The sequence below is a fragment of the Lagopus leucura genome, unplaced genomic scaffold (genome assembly GCF_019238085.1).
Source record: "Lagopus leucura isolate 7727_CA_CO unplaced genomic scaffold, USGS_WTPT01 Super-Scaffold_1, whole genome shotgun sequence".
Classification (NCBI taxonomy): Eukaryota; Metazoa; Chordata; class Aves; order Galliformes; family Phasianidae; genus Lagopus; species Lagopus leucura.
In genome coordinates, this window is record NW_024962250.1 from 27,799,086 (window position 1) to 27,818,084 (window position 18,999).

The following is an 18,999-nucleotide window of genomic DNA, read 5'->3' on the forward strand; positions in this document are numbered from 1 at the left end:
ATTGTTTTACAGAGGATAAGGAGACTAACCCAGGGTGGAATTATGTGCAACTGGAGAGAGTTAACAAATCTGCATCTCGTAAGGCCTAGGTTGAAGTTCTGCCCAAGTGTCCACATTTGGATATGTGAAAGCAGTTTATCATGTTCACAGGTTGGGTCTGCATGTATTTTCTGTTGCTGCACGTAAACCACAGGTTATTTGAACTACAAGGTTTTCCATCTTGTTTTTAAAATATTGTTTTGTTGTTTGTTTGTTTAATTTTGCTTCTGGATTAATAGTAATGCAGGTATTTGAAAGTGCAATAGATCGGAACATTCATTTTGGTTAAAAAGCAGCCACACTTTTAAATCCTTGTAAATCCTACTTGGATTTACGTACACTTTGGCAGGCTTAGCATTAAGATTCTGGATGTGCATGCAAGGGCAGAATTTGCTTGAGAGTGCAAACAGAGAGCAAGCATAGATAAAAGGTATGCTGGAAAATGAGCTGACGTGCACAGTTGTAACCAGCCTTCTGAGACCTTGTCATCTGCTGTGTTCAAAGAGGTCTGGGCCTGTGATACTAATGAAAAAAATTAAACTAGTTTTTTCCTTTGTTTTTGTCCTGCAGAAGGAAAAATGAATAAAATTAAATGGATCTTGACATGGCCATTGATATTCGTGCTCTTTTGCACCATTCCAAACTGCAGCAAACCCCGCTGGGAGAGCTGGTTTATGTTCACATTCATCTTATCCACTCTCTGGATTGCCTTGTTCTCCTACTTTATGGTGTGGATGGTAAGTCCATGTAGCAAAATCCGCCATAGAGAGTAAAATTTGAATCTCAAAATAGATCATAGATCTTTTGTGTATTTGTTAAAGACATGTAATCATAGTGTTGTCTTTTCAGTTTATACTCTTAATTATTAAAATTATATCTTTCTGCTACTCTTTTCTGCACAAATTATTGGTCCTTTACTGTATAGTGCCCAATACAAGTTGATTTTCAAATAATGTTGTCATTCACATCCTACTAAAGAAAGGGAATTTAAATGAAAGTATTCAGTTCTTAACAGCTATTCTTAGATACCTTTAGAAATTGGGTGATATGGTCTGATGCTGAAACAAACATGTATAAGAGGCAGATGGATGGCAAAATTTGAAGTGCTATAAACCTCCTCAAGTAGAGTCGAATAATTCAAGAAAGTCTTAGAGAAAGACTGTTACACTTCATATCATACTTTCTTACATGTTTCCATTTACCCTTTTTTTGAGAAGCAGTGTATCAGGTGTAGATCTGTAAATTGTGATCAATTTAGGAGCGCATTTACTGGAAGTATTAAATAGGTTTATGTTTTCTTTTTACCCTCTTTCAGGTTATCAAGTTCACATTTTCAGTCAGAGTTAAGTGAATTTAAAGTGACATTAAGTGAATAGAAGAGCTCCTCGTCTAGTTTCTGTGGTGGGAACTATACTTTTAAAATACAGAAGGTTACCTTTTTCTGCACTAAAAGATGCAAACCCACACAGCTGTTTATACCTGTAGCTAGAAGATAAGTAGGATGTGCTGCCGAAGAATTCTGTGATCAGTTTTCTTTTTAAAGGAAAATACAGTGAAGAAGCAGTCATCTTGTTTTGTTCTGGAGAACATATAGCTGTATATGCTACATACACAGTCATAGCCATATGTATACTCTTATAGTTGTATATATGGAAGACTTTTTGTTATTGAACTTATTTGTAAAATATTTTTTGGGTGGAGAACATTCATACCTTCTCCAAATGTGTCAGACATTTGCTTTATATTTATGCTTCCTTCTGTTTTTAATACACACTTGATACATAATGTTTTGCACTATAAAGTAATTCCTGTCTCTGAAGGTTGAGAGATCCATATGCCAGCCACTCATTCTGCCTGGTATAACAGTGCCAAAACTACACATTCATTTCATACCATATGTCCTTTGTCAGACCATGCTCTGCACCTTGGTTCCATTTGTAGATGTCCCTTCACAGACAAGACATGCTCTCCAAGGCTGCAACACCTCTTTTTTTAAGATGCTGCCAGACCTTATAGTATTACCATTTACAACAGGAGAATCATGCCTCCTTCTGTTTCTGAGCTACAACTTGCCTTTGAGAATACGAAGGTTTGTGAGTGGGTTTCTAAAGTACACCTTTTCCTTGGCAAAGGGTCCAGTCTTCCTCATGCATGAGGCTGACAAGCTATTTCAAGAAGACAGCATAGAAACTTGAAGACTCTCACCCTTGGTATTCTCTGCAAGGAAGGAGCTGTCTTCCTGCTTTGGTCTTCTCACTCTCACAGGGCTGTTTCTTTTGCATGCTCAGTTGCCCGTTGGTGTTTTTTTTTCTCTTCACCTTTTTTCAGTCTTTTTTGGATGTTCCAGTTAAATAACGTTCCCTGTCCTTTCCAAGAGTTCTGCTACAAGCTACAGCCCTTCCCTTAATAGTTGTAAAGCTGCATCTGGCCTCTCAGGAGAAAATATAGTCAGAGCTGCTCACTTTGGGATTATACCAGGAGTTATTTGAAAAACTTGAAAAGGAGTTTCCTTCTTCATGTGCTGGAATATAATAATTTCCTTATGTCTCTGACACTGCATCGTGTTATAAATTGATTCCAATCCTTTTTCAAAAAGAAGCAATAACAATCTTACTATTATTGGATATAAAGTAAAAACAAAACCACAGATTGAGTCCATGTCTGTGCTTCTCTTTAAAAGATCAGTACGTCCTCTTAGAAGTACAGAAAGTGGAGTTTACTGTTTGCTCAGAAATGTTGAAGTCTATGTCCAAGGTACTTTTTTTTTTTCACAAGGTTGATTTTAGGCTAGTTATTCCACATTACTTCATTTGCAGATATGGATCTTGAGTCTAATTCTTCGAGGATCTACACCAGAGATCAGAGTATGCTACAGTGGTATTGGATTGAGGAGACTTTCCAAATCTGACAGGTTTATCTCCTTTCCTTACCGTTCAGGTGACTGTGATTGGATACACCCTTGGGATTCCAGATGTGATCATGGGCATTACTTTCCTAGCTGCAGGAACAAGCGTCCCAGACTGCATGGCCAGCTTAATAGTTGCAAGACAAGGTACTGTATCTGCAGAAGGATACCTGTGGTCCTACATGCATGCTCTACGATTTGCTTCTTCAATGCACACAAACGTTCAGTGCAATTTTGTTATTTTTAATTATTTTTATTTGTACTGTTTCAGAGCCCAGATGAAAAAACAGAACACTTTGCTAAGTACTGTGTGCCAAAACATCTTCCCTGTCCTGTTACCTTTTACTCACTGGAACTGGGCACAGCCTAGCATTCCAGATGGGCATTTGATAGTTAGATATCTCACACATGCTATGTGTCAGTCTGAATAAAAAGATAGAAGTAGTAGACAAAACTGAAATATCAGCTATTACAAAATTTTATTGAGAAATCTATGCTAATCAGCACTGTTCCATATAGAACTTGTATTGATTTCTAGAAGATTTATTGAACCCAGGGAAGTGAAGTAGTCTAAGATGATCTAGCAAAAACTTTGTTGCTCCAAGCATACTTCTCATCAATAGGCAAATCTCCTTCCCTTTGGAATGTATGAAAAGTAGCACTGGAAGAGGTTTTAGATTAATATTGGCTATGTCATCATTGAGTTTTCAGTTGAAATTTTAATTTTTTTTCACGTATCTTTAACATTCTGAGAAAGTTTTTTACATTTCCTTTTTTGAGAAATGTCTGTAGCCACATGCCTTCCTGTTGTTGAAAAACATTAACCTGAAAGTATGATCTCCTCTACTGCAGTAGAATAAGAACCTGTCCTGATTTTACTCTTTTTCACTACTCCAATCCCTGCAGTGTTTTGTTGATTTCTTTTTTTCTTCTCCAGATAATGAGATCTCCAGAACACATAATTGGGCAAACAGCAGGGGTTCTGAAATGATGTTAAGCACCCAAATGTACCACCTTTGAGATAGAAGTAGTGCTCTTAAACGTTGCTTGATTAAAAAGAATTAAGAATTAAGATACTTCATTCTCCAGCTTATATTATCTGTTGTGTGCAGGAAAAATCTCATAAAAGCATTGAGTCTCACAGAAGTATTCAAGATTCTCATGGAACTGCCTTCTGACTAGATTAGCTTTCCATATGTAGTACCAAGAAAACAGATTTTTGAAGGAACAGAAGGAAAACATGTTTTTAAATGAACAGACGGCTGCTTTAGATTAATTCTTCCTTAATGTTTGGCAAAACTCCTCTAAGGATTGTTTCCTCTGAAAGTGAAGCTAAGTGGTAGCTTGTGGAAAAGCATGTGGTCTCATTGAAGGACACATTTTTGCAGTACTTGGAATCAAGAAAAATGGCTACAAGGCAGATTGCAGACAAATATCTAAAGAGTAGAGAGGGGTACTGCCATAGAAGTGGATTGAAATATTTCTTTTTCCCTTTAAATAGAGACTGTATTTGTGATCTGGGAGTGTCTGTCTCTGCTCTGTGTGCTCTGACTATTTGCAGGGTTTGTCCCATACATGAGAGTTCCTCTTCTTTCTTGGTATGCATTTTGTAGAAGTGTCTCAGTAGTAAGGCTGGTCCTTAAAGAGAAGTAGCAGAGGAAGAGGATTCTGCCTTCCTTAGAAGTGGTGCAGAATGAGATGTCAGCCAATGTTAAATACAATTTCCAATTATGAAAATTGTCTCCTTGCCTCAGATGCTCTAGCCAGTCCAGGAGGACTTGGATCAATGCCAGTCAGTCCTCTTTAATTTCCTCTGGATACAGAGTACTCATTCTGTTCTTTTCTTCACCTGAAATTTGCTTTTTCTTTGCAGGCCTTGGTGACATGGCAGTATCCAACACAATAGGAAGTAATGTATTTGACATTCTGGTGGGCCTTGGTGTTCCGTGGGGTTTGCAGACCATGGCAATTGATTATGGATCAACTGTATGTATACTGAGCGTATTTCTAATGTTTTCCTTTTCTCTATTTAAAACAAAACAAACAAAAAAATCACCATCATATCCTAAAAAGAAAGCATGCAAATAAAAACTGATTTAACAAAGCAAGTGCTAGCATTTTATTGGTTATTAAATAAGGTGTTGTGTTTGTTTTTTTTTTTTGCCAGGAGTTACAGGAGCAATGCTCCTTCCACAAACTGCAATTAATTCCCAATTGCATTGTCAAATGGAGGACATTACAATCTGTATCAGATAATAAGGCCATATATATCTTTCATGGCACTGTCATTTTCTCACTGCACAACTTCAAGCATATCTGTCTCCCTGTACCTTAGTATTTTTGTAAGATAACAATAACAACATCTAGAAACTACTAGAAAGTAACATCTCTTTCTCTCATGAGAATCTTTTAACTTGAAATCCATTATACGTGCTATTTTCTTTCTTTAGAGTTGGGATTCCTTACACATTTGCTTTAAATCCTTAACATTCCCATTCTCCATTTTAAATCTGTTGTAGATTTGCATAGTTTAGAAGAAGTCAGTCAGTCACAGTTCAAGGCAGAAGGTGGACTACCATGAATCAGTAAATTTATTTCTGATCTCTAAAACAAAGTTTTCATATTCTGGGTGATTTAAAGAATTATTCTCTGTTTAATTCACACAGGTTAAGATAAACAGTAAAGGACTGGTCTATTCAGTTGCACTTTTACTAGGATCAGTGGCACTGACAGTAAGTATTAGTGTATTTCTGAATGTGACTCTTCAGACTGTTCTGATTGCAAAATAATTATCAGGTATTTACTTCACGTACTCTACAAGGAAAAACTGGAAGTACTCATCATCCCCAAAGTATTGATTCTTTTAAAGTACTATTCTTATAGTAATGCCATGAGTTAGAATAACTGCCATTGTCTTCCAGTGGCAGGACTGAAATCTGACATTTGGTGCAGAAGAGTTGCTAGAAGTGTATAGATCCCTTTGATTTCAGTATTCCTCTGGTCCTGTGTCCAGCTGCATACCCTAGGTCTGTCTGTACTCTGTGCTGGGGAAGACCCAGGTGTGCTTCCTCCCTTTTTTTCATCCTCCCATCTCTGATTTTCAAACCAGCCTAGACTAACAATGCACTGTAGCCAAAACCTTAACGATGACTAGTCTGTGAGGGCTGTGAACCTCAGGATGTTGAATAGGCATGTAAAGTACAACTCACCTTTATAATACTGACTTGTTAAGGTGAAACAGTAGTTCTGCTTCAAAAGTCAGTTTTGCTGGTACTTAGGGTACTGTGATCCTGCTGACTCCCAGAGAGCCATCTGTGGAAAGAATCAAATCCCAAAGGTATAAAAATACCCACTTACATCTTTCACTGCCTGCGGACACCCTTTTAAAGGAGGGGATCATCACTGGAGATGCTACACTCTTGCACGGCTAGATTTTAGCAAACTTCACATCACCTGTGCATGTCTTAAATGATAGAATGTCCAGATCTGTTCACTTTGCCACTAACTTCCTAGTGCATCTGCTAATATAAGCTGTGGGAGCCTGTTCTTTACTTTTCCTATCTCCAATTGTGCCATGCTGCACAGTGCCTGTGGAGCAACAAAGTTCTTTAGACACTTGTATGTGATACTGCTGCATGAGTATTGGTAACCAGCACTTCTGAATACATGGGAGGATTATGCAGATGTTACTATGCTAGAAACTCAGGGATTTCTGAAAAGAATCTTTGCAGCAATATCATCTGAGTTCAAACCATCTACTGTCTTGATTTTTTCTACTGGATACCCTAATTCCCCCAGATCTTCCCATAGCAAAAATCAGTGCAGAAACTCATAGCACCATTGAAAATAGGAGCCTTCATGTGAATTTAATTGCTTTACTGCTTGTAATTCTTCCTAGTTCAGGAGCTGAGTAAAATGTCAAAGAAACTCTTCTAGAGCTGTTGAAAGAGTGAACGTTAGGTGCTTGTGTTTAACTGGGATGTAAAGGGTGTATAACGGAGCGTTGGAGGGAGAAGCATATTCAGTGTATTCCCTAGTTCATAATGAAGCAGGGAATTAATGCTGCCTAACTAGAATGTGCCTGATGTACTGAAAATGCAGTATGCCCTGAAACAGAGCACCCAGGGGCCTGTTTTGTTTCTCTGTTACATGATGAACTTCTCAAGTGGTCTTGACGTGGGTCCATTTAATGTTTTGTAAAGGGTTCTTCAGGCAAGTGAGAGTAAGGCCAGAGTTTGAGTTATTGGATTGGGTTCTTACACTCTTATTTAAAAAAAGAAATATTTTGCCTTTTTAAAATCTGTAAAATGCCAACAATATATATTTTTATCTTGGTCCAGGATCTCTAATTGAAGAGATCATTGTCATTTTCAGCTTATAATTGTTTCTAGAAGTCTCCTTTGAGGCTTAATTAACTAACACTTTGTTTGCTTGCAGGTGTTTGGGATCCATGTAAATAAGTGGAAACTTGACAAGAAATTAGGCATCTACGTGTTGTTTCTTTATGCTGTTTTCCTGTGTTTCTCTGTATTGATAGAGTTTAATGTCTTCACCTTTGTCAACCTCCCTATGTGCCGAGAAGGACTTTAAGCAACTGTTAAGGAGAGAGACTGCGCTTCTGATTACCTGTGCTGTAAATGACAGGAGACATTTCACGTTTCTACCTTCCTTCCATCAGTAATTTGAGTGTCATTCCTGCTTCATCAGCTACCAAGCACTTTTACCTATGTGGAAGGAAAGCATACCTTTCTTGTAACATGCTAGCTCAAGGCAACCAAAGCATTTAACTCCTCCTTGGATATTGCTGCTCAGTCATGAAGAGGTGTGGACTTTATGCGGTACTCTCAAATGTCCCCACTTATGGGACTTTCTGTTGTTGTGTTCATTCTCCTTTTGCAGACAATCAAACACTACCAACAAGGCTAACAAGAAAGCTGGAGAAAAATCTTTATAGTTCTTCTGCTTTTGACATTTACTTTCCATGGAAGGAAAGGAGGCAAGTTCAGAACTTTTCTCGGCTTTGTCAAAATATCTCAACTATAGGACCAGAAAGTCCAAGGTACATATCAGGCATGCACTGTTGAGGACATCATTTCCCCCTTCAAGTGCTCTGCTTATAGAGAAACTGCAGTGACAGTTTTTGATGGCAGTGTTGAATATTTATCATTCTTTTCAAAGAAGATGAACAGTGTGGCAGAGAAAGAAGAGGAAATGGTTGTATGTTGTATCACTTCTGATGATGCACACTATAAGTTTGACTGTCTGCATAGTGAAAAAGAGAATTACATGCAGAACTTCATACTTGAAAAATCTGTTTTATCATTAATGAGTAATGCTGTATATGTAAATATAAACAAAAATTGGTGGAATATTACACCATGACAGACATTTTGCGTCAGCCCTCGTAAGCTCATTTGTAAGTTTAGAAGAAACTAAGCAAATAAAATCAACTGGGTGCTGAGTAACTATCAATTATTGCTGTCAGTTGAGAATAGAATCCAGACATAAACCAGATTGTCTGACAATAAAATCCACCTTGGTTATGATTTAATTTAATTTGATTATTGAGGGAAGTAAGCTTACTTCATTAGTCAAGAATCTGATGCATTCTCCATTCTTTATATATTTCCAGAAGCTTAATGAAGATGGGTGTCTGACACTCAGTATTGCAGATAAGATATAGACAGATAAAAGAGTCTATCAGGAGACCATGATCCTTGATTTGATTGTATACAAATTTGAAATATGGTGTACTTCTTTTCAAGCCCCAGTAGAAGCCAGATTTTGGTATCCTGTCCACTAGCATAAACCCGATATAAGGAATAGCTGATGTAAATGACAGCAGGATCTGGCCCAGACTATTAAAAACAATAGGTAACATTCCACGTTTCAGTAGTCATAAGACTGCAAATCACCAAGACGGTGTGCATATTTTGCATTGCTACTAAACTTTGAAGCTGTATATGAGTGAAAGATCTTCTAAAGAAGCACAGTTAACTTTATACATAGATTTTTTTAATTTTTTAATGTTTATAAACCAAAACAAATCTATCAACTAAAAGTTGATACATTTTTAAATATATTAATATTTTGCACTTAAGACTATATATAAAACTTCCCATTACTGTGTCACTGAGAACATACTAAAGAAACTTAGTGAATAAGAACTAAATTAAAAAGTTCCTTGTCTCAGTATACCTGATTAAATAATTGAGTTCAACCAGCTCACATGTAGGACACTGTTTACACTAGGAAATGTGTTTACAATTAAGGCTATTTAAAATCTATTTTGATACAAATTAAAGAATGAATTCTGCTGTTGAGCTTTTTTAGGAATTGGATCCTTCTAATAAAATCCTACAGGAAAAGGAGCGATATATTTGTTACTTGCTTTACACTTTGTAATCAATGTCAGTATTAGTACCCAGTTAGGGTTTTTCACCTTAATTAGGTAGTTGTGCAGTTAAACTACACAAATCTTAAGATGGAAATAAGTACAGCATTATTAAAATGCTTTATTGAATAGCCAAGAATGACAGTAAACACGTTTGTCCTCAAGCATGTAGATGACCTTATTTCCTGGCGTTCAAGACATTTCTGCTGTAGTATAGCAGCAAAGCTGAAGAGATTCATTTTCATTCTTGAGTCTTCTGTTGCAGAAGAGTTGTGAAAGTGCACTGCTGTAGGAGCATCCATCTCTATTCTTACTGTCTTCTCTGCTATTTTTCAGAATGACGGTATGCTGCTGATATGATGGCTTATATTTGAACCTGAAAGGAGCAGAGATAGAGGCTGGGCTTACAGAACTAATTGCCTACAAGCAAACGTTTGCTCTTCCGTGCACAGTTTGGGCAACTCAGATGTATTTACACTACTTAATAGTAGTTCCAAAATCTAGTTCGGAATGCCTGCCTAGTGATCAACTGAGTTGACATTGATGAGGGCATCGATGTTTACAGTGCCAGATCTAGCAGATTGTACTGTATCTTCATATATCTGAGCCAGGTAACTTTAAAAGACTAGGGGCACCAATTTCTTCCATCACAGCTGATCCCCAGCTCAAAAATGCATGAAATTGTGTTTGCTAATGCCATGAATCCTTGAGACATTTTTAGAAATTATTTTTCCTAAATTTAATATCACCTGCTCCAAAAAACAGTGTTCTGCTGTAGGAAGAGGCAGTCTTGGATGACTAATGCTGACCTTAAATTGCATAGCAGGTCCTGTCATTGTATAGCTCTTCCTAAAATGTGGACCACATTTCAGGACGATTTATATTGAATTGCAGTGCTGCATTTTCCGAGTCTCATACACATCTTCTTTTACAAGACAGGTATCGTGCCATGCTTATCATTATAAATAACTTTAGTAGGATTCTCCTCTGACACAACCATGTGACCAGGGATATATTGTTTGCCAAAGAATTATTAGATGCTGTATCAGGGCCTTGATGACACATGATCATATGAAGTAGTTAGAGTCCCCATATAGTCATTACTAATAAGCTAAAATAAAGAAAGATGGTAATTATAGGCAAGCCATGCAAATAAATTGAATGGACTGAGAAAGATCTAACTGACAAATTGCTGTCTGTCAGATACCCACTTCAGAATGTGTCAGTAATTCAGGAGAATATTGCTGAGTACTAGCGGAATAGTGCCTTTCATGTGTACAGAAAATAATTTGCTTGTGTCAGGAAACTACTTCAAATTTTGCCATTTTCCAATGATGAAAAGGAATGATTTGCACTCGGCTCTCTGAAGTTTCTACAATTCTATATTGCATGTGTTCAGATTGGGTTTGGAAAATTTTGTAGCCATTTTGCTTTACTAACTGTTGCAATAGTTAGCTGTCTGAGTTTGGAATGTATGTCACAATGTTGTCTAAGCTAACATTCAGTTCAAGAGTGAAAAGAAAGCTTGTGGATGCGATTTGAAAATTGCCAGCCTACTAACACTGAAGAGTAATATGATGCAGAAAGACATAGCCCTTATCCAGCAAAGCTTAACTTCGTGAGGATTGATTCCATGCTTAAAACTAAACATATATTTAAGTGCCTTGCTGGATTGATGACAGCTGAGCATGACTTTTGGGCTTTCTGTCACGCTCATGTTTGTTTTGTAGTCTACAATTTTTAATTCTCACTCAAGTTGAAAGGTTTGGACAGAATCTATGGACTTCTGCTCTGCTGACACCATTGTGGATTTCCACTCATGGATAAGAGGAGAACTGGTTCTCTGTCCCATAGATTTCAAAACAGTGTACCTTTCCTGGTATACAATGGCATCAAAACTGAATTACAGCTGGCCAAGCAGAGCTTCTAGCAGCTCTTCTGTGCTACAGTTCCACAGGAGTAGTACAGTCCCACATACATCCACAGAGCGCAGACGTATCTATAGTGACTGCATGGGAGTGTTGCCATTGAAGTCAGAAGTGTCTGATTCTCTACAGACTGTAACTCTTGTACTGCATTATAAAGTTGTGTCATAAAAGTTCAGATTTGGTACTCTGAGTCACACTGATTCATGGAAAATATTGCCCAAATAAATATTTCAGGCTAGGGACCTATTTGTCTAAATCTAAAACAGTAATCTACAGTTATGGTTACGGTAATCTACAGTTATGGTTGTCTTAAAATGACTGTTTGATGACCTGCTGTAGGCTGAAGTCCAGTCTAGCTGAATACCTTAAGTCTTCCCAACATGTATGGCAGTCAACCACCTTTCTCCTGGCTCAGTCATCGGCGTGCCAATTTTATTTTATGGTATGCTTGCTGCAGCTGTGACTAACATATAATCAGTTTCTGGTTTTAGACTATATTAGTAAATATTCCTCTAATGTGTAAGCAAATGGAAAATGTCTTTCCAAGTCTAATACTTACACAGCAATGATAGGGAAGACTATTATTTGATTTCCTTTGTGACTGTGCTTTAATTGTACACACTTGATTTTACTGTGTGTTTGCTCTAGTTGCACAAATCCCACATGAGTCTGGGTGTCTTCCGTTTTTGGATTTCTTGCAATCATAACGTTATTTATTTGTGTACCACTGCTAGATTTTTTTTCTTCTTTTTTTAGAGTACTTTAAGTTGTATAAATACTGCCTGATCATCCATGCCAAGGAAAGAGCAGACCTAATGTAATATGAAGCAGACACTAAAGTAACACTGATAGCCAGGTGAAACCAAAGAATCTTTTTTTCAAGTATTGAAACGCATCACTTTTGGACATAATATTCTGTCACTGCAAGGCTCAGATCCTTCACTTATTTGTGTTTAAGCACTCATAAGAAAAGCTCTGCAGCTCAGACATTCGCTACATATTTTCCTTTATATTTCTTTGAAGTCTAGATTTTTCAGTCTGTTGAGTGATGAGGTTTATATGATGGTTACACAGGTAAATGACAGCATTTAGTTGTACCAATTCTGTACCAAGCCCCCCATTACCCCTTATTACTTCATTAAACCATTCTGAAAATTCTGTATGCAAGTGTTCTGATGAAGAGAAGAATGTTGATCAACTGATGTGTGCTTTCCAATTCCTGACCTAGTGTGCACAGATTGAAAAACCTCAATGTGAATAAATTGAGCATGCTATTTCTTTCCCCATGTGTGATGTCCTCCTATTTTCTCCCTGGAGAAAGCTTCAGAAGGGATCTCACCCCGTGAGATTCTTCATCCCTATCCTGAAATTTGAAATACGTGTAGCTCCTTCTCTACAGGCTGAGATGTATAATGATTGTGGCACTTTGTACATCATATGTTCTGCTTCCTACCATACTTCTGACATATAGTAAACCTCTGAAATAAATGAAAGAGTGTAGGAAATTAAGGTCACTTGGTATTTTCCTACAAGAGTTACCAATTTGAATTTAATTCTTTTTTTTTTTTTTAGTTGCACAAAGAATGTATGTGATTGTTGCTGTCTTATCATTGAGATGATCTTGGCAAACTTGAAAAACAAATATAAAGGTTGATTTATAGCAATAGGGAATTATGACAAAATCTAAAGGTTATCAGAATATATCAAAACCAGACAGATAAAGTCTCTGGAAAGATTGTGATGCTTCTTTTCAGAGGATTTTGCAGAAAAGATTATTGCCTTCATTCATATACCGGTTGGGTACACAGAGAACACTCAAGTCTGCTTCCCCAGCAGCATCATTGTTCCAAATGGCTGAAACTCTGCAGTGAAGTTACGACCAAATTCTTGCCTTCACATTCTTGGGAGCGATGCCAGCTCTCATTATTGTCCTGATAGTTGGCACAAATTCTCATCAGTGGAATTGTGAGCAGAATTTGGCACCTGCTATCTCCTCCATTGCAAGCAGGTATTTGAAATCATTTACGATTGCTAAAATAACTTCTGAACCTTTTACACTTCCCTGTGCTTCATACTTACAGCCATTTGCAGTGCACCCTTAGGTGGTGCAGTACCTCTTTAAATTTTATTAAAACTTTCTAGAACTGCTTACTTTGAAAACAGAAAGGGATGAGTTTGTAAACTGTAAATAACAAAAATTCTATTTATCATGTTATTTATTTTTTCAATGACTGTGACCTTATGCACTGTGAATGCTCTGTGTATATGGGGTCCTTTGTACAGATTAATATGTCATGAAATCCATATGGATTTAATGTGATAATTTGTTACAAAATGTTGGCATGAAATTTGATTATTTTTGTTGTGGAAAATTAAAAATAAATAGTTAAATAGGCATTTATAAAAGAATCTAGCAGTCAGTATGGTAATGCACTATGTGATTAACACATGTACACTATCAATAAATTATATAAGAACTACTGGATTGTATTTTTCTCAGGTGATGAGACCGTGTGAAGCGTTCTCTTATTTATTGTTGAAAATCTAAAATTTCAGGACCCAGCTAGGATATGTGCCTGCACTTTCTTGCTGAAATCTGGACTCTGCCACACTGAAAGACAGAAGGTCCACGTTTTCATCTGTTCAAGGGAGTATCACTTGGATCAAGCCAGTATTTTGGGGTGAGTCAAGTGTATCAGTTTGATCCACAGCAATTTCAAAATGCAAGATTTGCTCTTTTGGTACTAGAAATGTTTGGTCTGCTGAGAATATCGTCTGCTGTACTGAGGCACCAATCCAGAACAAATATGGCAATCTCAGAAACGTCCTTATCCAGTATTTTGGCCCCATGGTACAGTGGAATCCATCAGGTTCCCATTGGGTACTGAATGCTGACAAAAGGGAATGGAAGCGTGATCTAAAAGCCCCATAGTGCTGTTTCACCTTCCCAGACACCTAGGCTCTGGAGATAGCAGAGAAAAAAAATAGTCCCACTTACTCTTGATTGCCTATTCCAAAAGGCAGACATACAGCTATCTTATGACTTCTAGGGTAGATGCACAGTCTCTGTATGCTGTATATTCTGGGCTGAAGGAAAGCTTCTAAACTCAGTTCTTTGAAGAAGGAACCTTACTCCCATATACTATATTTTTTAACTATTCATTAGGCAAGAGTCTTCCCATTAATACTCTTTGCCAGTTTACCCCAGGTGACAGAGATAAAAGTTTGACCTTATTTTCCATAGCCACACTGCATGCTTTTGTATAAAACCTGTAATTAGCCACTGTGTTTTTGTGTATCTACAGGAGAATCCTTGTGAAGTGGAGAAAAGCAATATCCTGCTTTCTTTGACTTTTGCATGAGGGTTCATTCTTCGGTATATGCTAGGCTAGGTGTTTCTAAGGAAATGACTCCTCTTCCCTACAGAATTAACTTCCAAGAATCAAATTCTGGCTGTGGAAAGTACCATTCTTTTAATTCCCTGTACGTTTGACCTCATGACCCATCGTGACCTGTTATGTAATAGGCTTTATAAAAGGCTCGTAATCTATGGATTAGTGACACAATAGGCATGACAGCTCCTGCAGGAATATACCATGATGCAGCTGCATCCTACTGTGTGAAAAGCAGAAATGTCACATAGTCTGTGCATATGCTGAAAGCACTTCAATAAAACCAAACTGCACTTAAGCGCTTCTCTCATTTTTAAACCTTCTCAACTCGGCCAAATGGTGTGCTTTAAGATGGAAGGGGTGAATCAGCCCAAAAAAAGGACAAGAATTTCTCCCCCACCCCCTTCCTTCTAGCTCACACTGATATTGCAGCAATCTGTAGGCTAAAAATTAGTTTAATGAATATGTCACATCTAAATAATTCTCCAAGTTTTCTCTAAAACCTGTTTGGCTTGGATGTATCTCAGAGAAGTGCCATTTTGCAGTGTTTGTCATGTAGCTTTTGTACAACTGTGTACCACAGCCTGATCCTACAACACAGCGTCTCACTCCAAGCCCATCAGATCTCTGGCTTAAGAAAAAACACACAGAAAAGCTCTGAAAAAATATATTAAAATTCGTCCTAATTTCCATTTTTTATGTATTTTACAGAAATGCTTATACAATATTGCAGAGACGCTAACATATTTGTGAGGAAAAAAAAGAGTCTTTTTCAAGAACTTTTGCCCATTATCTTTAACAGAAATACTGTAAAAACTTCACATTTCTGAACCTGTACCATTATGAATTGTGTGAAAGTTTTCACAAAAAAAAACAAAAAAGAGCTTTTCTCAAATAATGTCAAACTGAAAGACCACAATACTGTATTTTGTATTCTGTATTTTTGCAATTTTTTTCCTGTGTTTTTAATAGTACTTCCTGCCTGACAGCATTTTTGGAAATGCCTGTCGCTTGCTGAAAACTGATCTTATGCATCTATAGGGTCTTATTTCTTTGCCTAGGATGACTGCATCTTTGTGTAAGCAGATTTCTCCATCTGAGTAGGTTCATGCAGAACAGCTCACCCTTAAAGCTTTCTACCCTTGTTTCCCAGATAAGCAAAGGTAAACTCAGTATCCCAGTCCTAGCCGGGTTGCAATGTAGGGAAATGAAATGGTGGCATGGGGCTGAATTTGTGGAATGTATCTAGAATCTTGTTCTTATGCTAATATCCAAGGTGTATTTCAAAGGCGACAAGCTGGAGAACAAGTTTGGAGTGTACTTCTTGGATCTCTGTGCCCAGAACCAACAGTACTGCAGCTACCAGAAAGATTCATGAGATATGACAAGCCTGCAAAGAGGGATGAGTGAATCTCAGCCAACCAGTTTGCTTAAGAGTTAAATGCAACATTGAATTAGTTTGTAATTGTCTAACTGGCAACATGAGTTGGAGCGAAGAAGTCCTTAATTTAGTAGAAGAGAATATAATGAGATACAATAACAGAAATCTTAAGACTAGGTAAGGCAAAAAGTCTGGTCTGAAATCTAGATGATACTGATAATTAAACAGCAAGACACCTGTAGCAGGGTTGTGGATTTTCCATCATGCAGCCTTTATGCAGCTCTTTGATTTTCTAAGAGAAATCCTTCTGGAAGCTAGAAGAGAGGTTTCCCAATGCCAACACAATATTTGACTGAAAAACCCTTGAGAAAAGTTCATCTTGAGTTACACAAATGGGTCTAGATTACAGGAAGGTTCCCCGGTTCCTCCAAGCTCAAGCTAGCAGAACAAGTTCTGTGTTCTACACAAGTCAAGTTTCTCTCATGCGGATACACTGGGAGCTGCCCGACGTTTCCATTTCTAAGGTGGGCTACATGGCAAAGTACTTACTGGACAATAGAAAGCTGAGAAGTTTCTTCTAAAAATAAAAGGAGAAACAAGTTACTGTCATCTCCTCTGTTCCAAGCAATTACTTTTCTTTGCCTCTGCTTCATATTTCTACTTTGCTTTTTTCCATTATGCATTCTTCCAACATCAAATATTTCCTGAATAATAGAGCTGCCAAGCAGGAGTGCCATTAGCCCTGTCTGACAGCACATCTGTCAGCTCCCAGCCTCCACAGCTGGTCTGTGTTCAGTTGGGTTTTCAGTACAGCAAACTACTCAACCACTTAAGTAACTCCAGGTCAAACAGACAGCTGTTCATTTACTAGCAGTCTTACAGCCTTATCATTACCTTCTGCATTAACTTCTTTGCATAAATGTCCTCTGCCTGTGTTAGACATTTCATTTTCCCAGGTCCTGTGTAAATATAAAGGTTTCCAAGCTCCATCTGGTTCCAGTTACTCAAGCAATAGAAATACACATGCTTCAGGAATTTGCAGACGGAGACTTAATGCTTTGCTGCCTTATAAAATCCTTTACAAAGTTCACCATGCTCTGTTGCCTACTGATATACCTGCAGTCTGTAAAACAAACTCCCCTGTATTTACTTAAGTTAGAGAAACAAAGTAGAAGCTGACAGTTTCAGGCCCTTCTTTCTAATAAGGTTAACCTGCCTTCACTACTAAATATGGCTTTCTAATATATACACACACACACACGCACACACACACACACACCCTTGACCACCAAAGACTGCCTCTTCCTGAAATCCCCCATTCATATAAATACAGGAAGTAGAAAGAAGAGAGGCTAAAATCAGACCTTCTTGGTAGTTTGCTTTCATTTCAGTGCCTGTTTAGTCGTCTGCCCTCCGATATTACTGAGCCTGAAGTTGGTTTTAAACGTCCTCCCCCTGCTGCCCCTTGAAATATCATCTTCAATACAAAACCAGAGGATGTGGATGTTCTGCTCAGCGATGGAAAGGAATTGCTTTCTTTACCAAGGAACTCTAAAGCCACTGTGAAACAGAAAGTGTCTTAAAGTTTGCTGTAATGATGAAAACATCAACCCGAGATGAGGGAGCCAGGGATGACTCAGGGTAAGTCCTGAAACTTACATGACTGTTTGTTTCTAACAACTACGTTGCTTTGCTTTTCCCACTTAACAAAGAGCTCTCAGCTACATTTGCAAGCTGGCTGGGGAGCTCTCAGCTATACATTCACACTGGTGTGGCATGTTCATGCTGTAATTTACAGTATTTCCTTTAGCTAGCGTCTGCAAACTGAAAACAAACAGCACTACCTTCATTTGGCTTGAATCTCAGCTATTTAGGGAAGAATAAGCACAAATTTTGAGCTGCAATTTAGGGAAAGGACAGAAGAGAGATCTGTGCTTTTGGAAACGCTATGAGTCTTTTCTGGGAGGCTTGCTTTATTTCTGCTGAAATGCTGAGTATTGGGTAAGGGCATCCATGCAAGCTGGCAGTCACTCCAGATCTGTGTAATGAAAGTATGCACAGACCGTGTCTGCAGACTCCCAGGAGACTTCAGGTATACTTTTGGTTAGGAAAATATTCCAGGCTTTCCTTGCTCCTGGTGGACAGGCATTGCAGCTTGCAGGTTCATGCTCTGAGAAAACATAGAGAGGGAGAGAATGGTTTTGATTTGGAGGACAGTCAGCTGCTGGGACTCCAGGATCAGGCTGAAATCTGACCAAAGCTCAGTTATAACTTAAAGCTGATGCCTGAAGCTGAGCATTTCTGTTTCCTGTTTAAAACAATCAGGGGAAAATGACATAGCTGCTGAAAACTTCCACCACCTTCCTTGGAAAAACATGTAATGCCAGATAATAAGTGGTTTTTATCTGTCTGATACACTTAGTCTCTTTCCCATGAGTAAGAGCTCCCAGACATGTCTATGATGGGTGCAGTAGAAGCTGTATAGGTTGAGGGATGTGTTATGTTTGCATTTTCAGTCACTGAGTATGCTGCAAGTCAAACTCAAAAAGGGGGTAAAAATGGTGCTGGCAGGCAGCTATAGCTCCACCATAGCACTGTTCCCAAACGCGCACATGGAGTGAAGGGGACAGAAGGAAAACCCTGCTTTCATTGCTTTTGACTTCATATTTTTTACTAAGCTGCCAGGAACAGTGTCATTCCTGTTCAAAGGTACAATTACTCAGTTCAAGTTAATGTCAAACACTAAAGGATAAAGATCACGCACACAGCCTTGAGGAAAAAAATGAAAGAAGCCAATCGCAGTAGACTGACAGGAGGAATTCAATAATCCAAAGAATTTGCACTTTGCAGATATTCCCTGCATTTGTGATAGTGAAGATGCCACGGACTGAGAAAGTGGAAGATTTATACTGTTTATCTCTTTCTCAGCTTGGTTGAAAGGAGCCACATGCTTGCAAAGA

At 38.1% G+C, this 18,999-nt stretch overlaps 2 protein-coding genes and 1 long non-coding RNA gene across 3 annotated transcripts in view; 2 read left to right on the plus strand and 1 right to left on the minus strand.

Annotated features, from left to right (window-relative positions):
* The window catches only part of SLC24A4 (solute carrier family 24 member 4), an 81,060-nt gene extending 72,589 nt beyond the window's left edge, over positions 1-8,471 (plus strand). Inside the window, exons 13-17 of the mRNA XM_042882446.1 lie at positions 610-776; positions 2,977-3,091; positions 4,818-4,930; positions 5,611-5,676; positions 7,382-8,471. Of these exons, the coding sequence (XP_042738380.1) occupies positions 610-776; positions 2,977-3,091; positions 4,818-4,930; positions 5,611-5,676; positions 7,382-7,534 (614 nt within the window). The 3' untranslated portion in view covers positions 7,535-8,471. The remainder of the gene's footprint in view (positions 1-609; positions 777-2,976; positions 3,092-4,817; positions 4,931-5,610; positions 5,677-7,381) is intronic.
* Positions 4,789-17,570, minus strand: LOC122187206. The gene is made up of 3 exons (XR_006181309.1): positions 17,404-17,570; positions 6,154-6,256; positions 4,789-4,969 (listed from the first exon to the last, which is right to left on the minus strand). It is a non-coding gene; the product is annotated as an uncharacterized LOC122187206 (long non-coding RNA).
* RIN3 (Ras and Rab interactor 3) overlaps positions 17,351-18,999 on the plus strand; it is a 55,517-nt gene continuing 53,868 nt past the window's right edge. Inside the window, exon 1 of the mRNA XM_042879595.1 lies at positions 17,351-17,680. Coding sequence (XP_042735529.1) covers positions 17,634-17,680 — 47 coding nt within the window. The 5' untranslated portion in view covers positions 17,351-17,633. The remainder of the gene's footprint in view (positions 17,681-18,999) is intronic.